Raw genomic sequence first — 7,267 nt, 5'->3', positions numbered from 1 at the left:
CGAAACTAATGATGATGTAACAGGGCATAAAAACACTATTAAATATGTCGAGGTCGCTATTCACAACATAATAAACTTATAGAGTGAGTATTGGGGACCGCAGACACAGTACAGGTCTCTATAGTAATATGACAGCAGAGGTAAAAGTGAGTTTAACTGCACACAGACAAAACTAATGTATTATTTTTGTGAACCTGTGATTTCCAGCTGAAAGTGGGATTAAAACGGTGAATCCTGCAGATGATCCACTTTACAGCCATTCATCACCAGTCACCATCCAAACAATCATTCTCTCCCTCATGCTTTAATCCCGAAGGAGCGGAGTCCACCACCATGTGACATTATATCTGGGAGGTGGGTGGTGGTGGAGGGGGAGGAGGGGGAGGAAAGGAGGAGGGGGGTGTAGCAGCTGAGAGGTGGGACGTCCTCCTGGAGAGAGGAGGGGAAGACGAACAAGAAAGAGGAGAAGAAGAAGAGGAAGAAGAAGAAGAAGAAGAAGAAGGGAAAGGAGTGGAAGGAGGGGGGTTGGAGAAGAAGACCGTTGCGCCGCAAGAAGTGACTTCAGACACCGCGCAACACTCGCCGCAGGAGCGCAGAAAGTCCGGCCGCCTCTCCGCCTCTCGTCGGCGTGCGTCTCGGCTTTTAAAAGCGTCCCGGCTGCTGCTGCTTCTTCTGCTGCTGCTGCAGAGAAGACAATCCACCTTGCATCTTGTAGTGTGTTTTTTTTTTCCTTATATATTTTTCTTTTTTCTTTCCTGGCAGAGTTTTGCGCTTGACCGGCAGAGCAGTGAGCGGGCGGAGGAAGGAGAGAAGAGGTGGATACTTCTCCAGGTTTACGGGGCTGCGCTGCATTCCAGACCGGAGCGCAGCGCTCAGGAGCCGGACCCGGTGCGCTCCGTCTCCCTGCTCCTTTTTTTTTTTTTTTTTTTTTTTTTTTTGGAAGAGTCCTGGATCTTTCCTGCTTGTTTTCTGCTACATTGGGACATCAATAATGCTGAGAGAGAGCTGCTCTCAGTTGAACTAGAGAGATAAACACAAACACATCGCGCGTTTTTCCCTCCTGACTTGGATTTGGATTTAATGCCCTCTTTGGCTGCAACCATGGGTGGATGGTGGATATTTGTCGGTGCCCTGGCTGCGATCCTCTCTGGCCCCCGAGGGATATACGGTTGGTATTTTTGGTCTCTTTTAGCCTAACCAGTTGTTATGTAGGTCAGGGGTTATCAGGGACCACCATGCACACACACATTAGACCCACAGACCCCAGACATAAACCTTTACTTCCACCATGCCTACTTTTCCACCACTGAATCACGAATCATTCCAGTCTGCACATAATAAATCCTGCAGGGGAGTGAAAGTTGTGGCCACAGTCTCCATTGATCCAGGCAACAGTATAGCCTCTGTGATTCATTCCTCAAGTTGCTGAGGACGTCCTGGAACTCCCTCAAGGACCCCTGGAGGGGGCCAGGACCCTGCTTTGGGATCCTCTGAGCAGGTTTTTGTTTTCCCAGGGTGAAAGCAGAGAAGTTTGTGTGATTCCAGCTCCAGCTTGTTCCCCAGAAAAGAAAGGTATTGAATTTTAAAGTAAGTCCTAAAAACATTCATTTCGACAGGATTTCTGAGTGATCATCCACCTCACCTGGGAGCAATCTCATCACCATCAAGGTGGAGATTTCAGTCAAATTTGTCCTGTATGTGTGTTTACATCCCAGAAAGCATTTATGTGCAGGTGTTAGGACCTGCTTGGCCCTGACATACAGCCACTGAAAGGTTGGGTAACAAGAAGTCTTTGCATCTTTTCATTCGCAAATCACCAAATCAGATTCTTAGTGAGGCAGAAGTGAAGTTGAACTTTTGTCCGTTTGAGAAAAGAAGAAACTCAGGAACCTCCCTCAATAATAAAATCTTCAGGCTGTCATTATCAACCATAAGTAATCTCCTACAGGTGAGTGAGACTATAACCTGTTTCATGGATGATAACCCCGCAGATGCCCCCAGCCGCATTCAACACACTGTGAAGGAATCTGAATAGAAAAGCAACACTTGTCTCAGTTTCTCTTGAATATCTGAACACGTCTTTGAAATCATTCGTACTCGTGGACTCTCTGCCATTGAAATATTCATAGCTCTGCATCACATCTAAAAGGTCTGCCCATGCACAGCTCCAGTATTCCCATCAGTGGAGCCATAATGCATAAGATTGTGAGGGGCAGAATCCAAAGAGGGTCTGATCCATTCAAGGTTTCACTCCCATTCCTCCTGTCAGACCGGGGCTTGTTAACTGTTACAGCAGCCTGGTACCTGCGGGGAAGGTGTCGGGCTGCATGTTGAAATCTGGCACATGCAGCAGCAGCAGCAGCAGCAGCAGAACCCGACTTTACCAAAGTCATTAGCATCCTCTCCCTTCATCTCGGCATGTGTCCAATCCGCTTGGCAGCTGTTGCTTCAGTAAAAGTCAAACTTTTATAAAGCGTGATGCTCCTTTCTTCGCCTCCTTCGGCGTTGACGAGCTGAGCAGAGCGGTTATAGGATCTGAAATGTTACATGTGACGCGAGGTAGCTGCCCGGTGGCTGGGATGGATGCTGAGGATGAGGAGAGATTCCTTCGCAGTTATTTGAATGTGGCTGTGATGTTTCTGTTGCTGCTGATTGTCCCTGACCTTCCAGATTAGAGTCTCACTCACACACACACACACACACACACACACACACACACACACACACAACACACACACACACACACACACACACAGGAGTTTGACTTCACTTCTGTCCCATTCATTTGGCATTTTGCAGGTCCAAGGAATATCTTGACTTTCAGCTAAATCTGGCCGAAATAAGGTGTTTTAAAAGTTAAGAATATGTAAATCAGCATTCAGATGACTATATATCAATATAAAGCATGTTCTACCTACAAGTTCAAATATAATCACAGAAAAAAAACTGTTTAAACAACCATAAGAACTTTCACTTTTAAAGAAAAACTTAAGAGTTTGGATGCTGCAGAGCTCCACATTAATTCCTCCTGGGATAAATCTGCCTGTTTTTGAGTTGAGCTGCTGCTTCTCCTGCATCGTAAACAGTTAAATCTCCACTTAATGATGAATAATTGAAGCGAGAAGCTCTCTCAGGTGGAGGGGGGGGGGGGGGGGGGCTCATTTAGAAACCTTATCAAATGAATGTCTGTGTGAGGCTTGGCTGTGAGGTTAAGGCAGTGAGAGGCAGCGTGTACGTGTGTCATGTTCAGGGTTTTCTTTTCTTCTCAGAGTTGCCATGGTTTCTCGTAATTAGGAGATATGTTAAGATGATGATTTAAACATCTTGTTATCTTGAGATATCAAACTCACTTTCCTGTGAGCACAAGTTCATTATCAGAGTCTCCAGATATAAAATGTTGATCAAGGATCAGGATATGTGAAGGACTTGTTAATTTTTCGTTTTTGTGATGATCTTGTGCGTCAGTGCGTGCGTCCGTCTCAACCTCAGTCAGACCGTGATTATCCCGCGCTGATGGGAAACTCGAAGCTTGATCACAAGAAAACAGCAATTGATTTGATATCTCAACATTTTGTTCACTGAGGAATCATCTTGTAAAAATAGGGCTTTAAAACGTAAACATGAGCAACATTTATCATCCAGAACATGCCAATATTCAGGTTTTCTCACCAATCAAAAGCTTCAAACCTCAGTAACATAAAGATTTTTACTCTTTATCAACAGTATGTACAAAAAATTACTCCATTTTTTTCGTCCAATACGTCCATTTCAGTTGCAGTGTGGTCAACACTGGAGCAACACTTGCAGTTGCAGAAAAGCATTTTTTTTTTTTTAGCTGAAGTGTGTCTCACAATAAAAGTGTCGCCCTTTAATTTCCATGCAATTTGGGAGAAGGGGAGTCTGTTCGCACATTTGCATAAACAAACTGTGATTACACTGGGTCCATACTCTTTGCTAGAATGACACACCCACTTAAATCCAACCTAACATTTCAAGGGTTGATTAATTGTCTCAGAGTTCAGCTTGTTCAAAAATCTGGAGTGTTAATTGGTTACTGGAAACATTTTTCCTTTAGCGGCAGAACTTAACCGCTGCTGTACATTGGCCCCGCGCTGATTAAACTTCCAGATTGTATATTTTCTTTTCAGTGTGCGCAGTTTCTCCCATACTGAGAGATAAAGAGACGAGAGAGCGTGAAGCAGCAGCAGCAGCACAAATAGACTCGCTCTGGGGCTTCGTGTATGACTCTGCAACTGTAACTGTACTCTTGTTTTCCCATCTGGATCATTATGGTAAATGTTAACCTCCCGCTGCACTTTTCCCCCTGTGGCGTCTCAGATTTCTCAAGTCTTGTTTTGCGAGGCTGGTGTGAAGCGTGCGTTAGTCTGTCTGTCTGTCTGTCTGTCTGTCCGTCCGTCTGTCTGTGTTTTCTTAACATTTAACCCTCAAATTGAGCAGAGATAATCAGCAGCGCCCTGCCCTTTTCAGTCTAAAGGTGGCACATTATCTGGCTTTTAAATTTCCAGGCAAGTGCTCATGATGAACTGAATGGAAATGGTGGGAAATGATCAATTTAAGGAATTTAGATAATACTGAATTCTGAAGGGGCGTGGGAGGAGTTAGGGTGTTCAGGTACCACAGGTGAAAGTCATATTCAGTTTTTATAGAGAGAGTGTAAGTTGAAGGGTAATGTTGGTGTTTTTAGATCGATTACTGGTCAGAAAAGTGCTCACTAGCATCGTTGATTATCTTGTAAAAAGCCTTGTGGGGACCGGGGGCCCCGCTTGGAAAAGCCTCTGTGATATGATGCTAAAGTTGGGGCCGTCCTGCTGAGGAGCAAAAGGAGCTACAGTTAGCTTCAGAAACTTTTTTGTTGTGATACTTGTGTTAGTTGGTCTATAAAGTTTGTTGCTTTCACGGCTCAGCTTCAAGTCAAGCAGATTTTCAATATTTGTTTTTGGATTATTCTCCCACTGGGGACGTGTGTTTATTTACCCGACATGTTTCTCTGTGTTGCTGAGTCGTATTGACCACCGTCAGAGTTTGACAGTGCACTGCAGGCCTGGCGTGCTGCTCTCATGGAAACTCACATCTCACAGTTTGAAGGGAATTGATTCCTCATTCTTCATGGGGCTGAAATGCTGTTTGACCTGAGCGTCTGCAGGAATGATAAGGACAGATTTACATAATCCCTAAAAAAAAAAGAAAAAAGGGCTTCATGACATATCAATACTAAAGTTGTGACTCTATAATGCTAATGCTCTCTTTCTTTCATCACAGGAGCTTGTACCTACGAGGGATCGCTGTATGCGGTAGGTGCAACCGCCCTTTATTGTTGTGTTTTACCTCTATAGCAACATTGGTTGAAATTTTCCTCCCTGTCCGCTCACAGAATTAGGATCTTGAGTCTGTTTGTAGAGCCTGATGGGTATTTGCTCATGTATTATTCAAAGGGACATTACCAAGTTGGTATGAGTGACGGCTGAAGCCGTTAAGTGTGTATATGTGCTCAGATAGGTGGCAGAAGGCGTATGTTCTATCAGTAGGGATTGCTGCACATCCTCTTGTTGTCCGACATGTAGCCGAGAAGATGTGTCTCATCTATAATGCATGCCGGATACTGACTGACTTTGTGGATGATAATAGTGATGAGAGAGCATGATGCAGCACGGCGGCGGGTGGGCCCGGCCGCTGAAGGAAGCGCCGCTGACTCCCGCTGCTCTGCCGACCGAGGGTTAGGCTCTTTTCAAAGTAAGAAAGCAGTTGGTGATGAGCTTTTTACTCTGCTTGTGCTGGGTATTGGCGAACATCCAAGGTTTTGCTCAGAGATGTGCTTTTGTTTTTATATTCTTTAGACTCTGCTGCTGGATACTCGTCTCCTAGCTTGAGACTTATTTTAATGTTTGAAATTGTCGTGTTTGGCTCGAGGCACCGACTCACGAGAAGCCGCCTTGTTCCTCTGCGGAGGCAGCAGAGGCTTTGCCCACTAACGTGTGATTTTTAGGACACAAACCAGCTCGGGGAGTTGAACCTCCAAGTGTGAACATTACACTGATATGTGGTTGAACAGCCTCTACTCTTGGAACCTGGCTGCAGGGATTTGGTTTCATTCACAAGAGCATCAGAGGTCCATCACTGATGTTGGAGTTATTGGTGTTCCCGTTCATCCGTTTTTAAAGGTCCAATATTTTCCTCTTCTTCTGTGTTGTATTTGAAGTGTTGATCCATCAGAAGATATATATGTGGTTTTGAGAACCAAAAAACATCTCAGTGTAGTTTTACATCTCCTCTCTCAGGCTTCTCTCTGGAGCTCTAGCAACAACAGGTCGGTGAGCCAATCAGAAGAGAGGAGGCTCTCTTCTGATGGTGGGTCCAGGTGGGCGGGGCTTGGAGCATGGCTGAGAGCAGTGACTGATTTGTTGTGACATCACAAAGTTACAGAAGTCCTGACGGGTCGTTTTGAGGCTCCGTTTCTGAATACAGGCTGTGTGCATTTCTGCTTTATAATCAAACAACACATGGAAATCTATCTTTATACTGTATGGGACCTTTAAAACAGGACAGCTGACAAATAGAAGCTCTTTGCACAAAGTTGGAAGCACCTTTGTCTAAACAGGTCGTAGATGACCATGAAAAACCTGAAAAACCTTGGAGATCAAGAGTGTCGACATATTTTTGGCCGTATAGTGTCACTTTGAGTTAGACAGTTTTATATAAGAGGAGAGAATTTTATCCTTTTTTTTATCCTAACCTCAACAAATGTTTAATCTCACCCACCTTCCAACTGCAGTTTGCCAATGTACTGTTTAATGTTTAATACGGACTGTTAACTGTTTCATATCAGCCATCAGCCGGTCATTTCATCTGCTGCCAATAAGATGGCAGCTCCTCTCTGGACGCAGCTGCATGAAAAGACTCTACAGTGAACCTATACTTCTCTATTTTCTTTCCCCATCACTGAATGGAGGGAGTGACGGTTTGGAGGGTAACTATGTCTCAAAGAGCTGAAAGAAATTTGTCAGGGAGGTTGAAGTGAGGGTCTGAAAGCAGTTTCAGAAGATTCCCTATCTTCAAGAGGGTAAAAGACAAAAAAACGCGAGCAGTTTAAAAACATCCAGCATCAGCACAGGATGTACTTTGGGGGGGTAATTCAGCCTTCAGAATACCTCTGTCTCCTCCTCTTGGTCGAACCCTAGGAAAAAAGAAAAGGAATGAAATCTGCTGCTGTGCACTTTAGAAAAACACCACTTGTGTCTTGCAACAACTG

General features: G+C 44.5%; 1 protein-coding gene across 1 annotated transcript in view; it reads left to right on the top strand.

The window, feature by feature from the left end:
• Window positions 1–415: 415 nt before the first annotated feature.
• Window positions 416–7,267, top strand: part of fras1 (Fraser extracellular matrix complex subunit 1) — a 229,388-nt gene continuing 222,536 nt past the window's right edge. Inside the window, exons 1-2 of the mRNA XM_056375341.1 lie at window positions 416–1,168; window positions 5,281–5,312. Of these exons, the coding sequence (XP_056231316.1) occupies window positions 1,081–1,168; window positions 5,281–5,312 (120 nt within the window). The 5' untranslated portion in view covers window positions 416–1,080. The remainder of the gene's footprint in view (window positions 1,169–5,280; window positions 5,313–7,267) is intronic.

The sequence above is a fragment of the Seriola aureovittata genome, chromosome 5 (genome assembly GCF_021018895.1).
Source record: "Seriola aureovittata isolate HTS-2021-v1 ecotype China chromosome 5, ASM2101889v1, whole genome shotgun sequence".
NCBI lineage: Eukaryota > Metazoa > Chordata > Actinopteri > Carangiformes > Carangidae > Seriola > Seriola aureovittata.
Note: the sequence above shows the minus strand (reverse complement) of the source record. Positions and strands in the feature narration are given on the sequence as shown.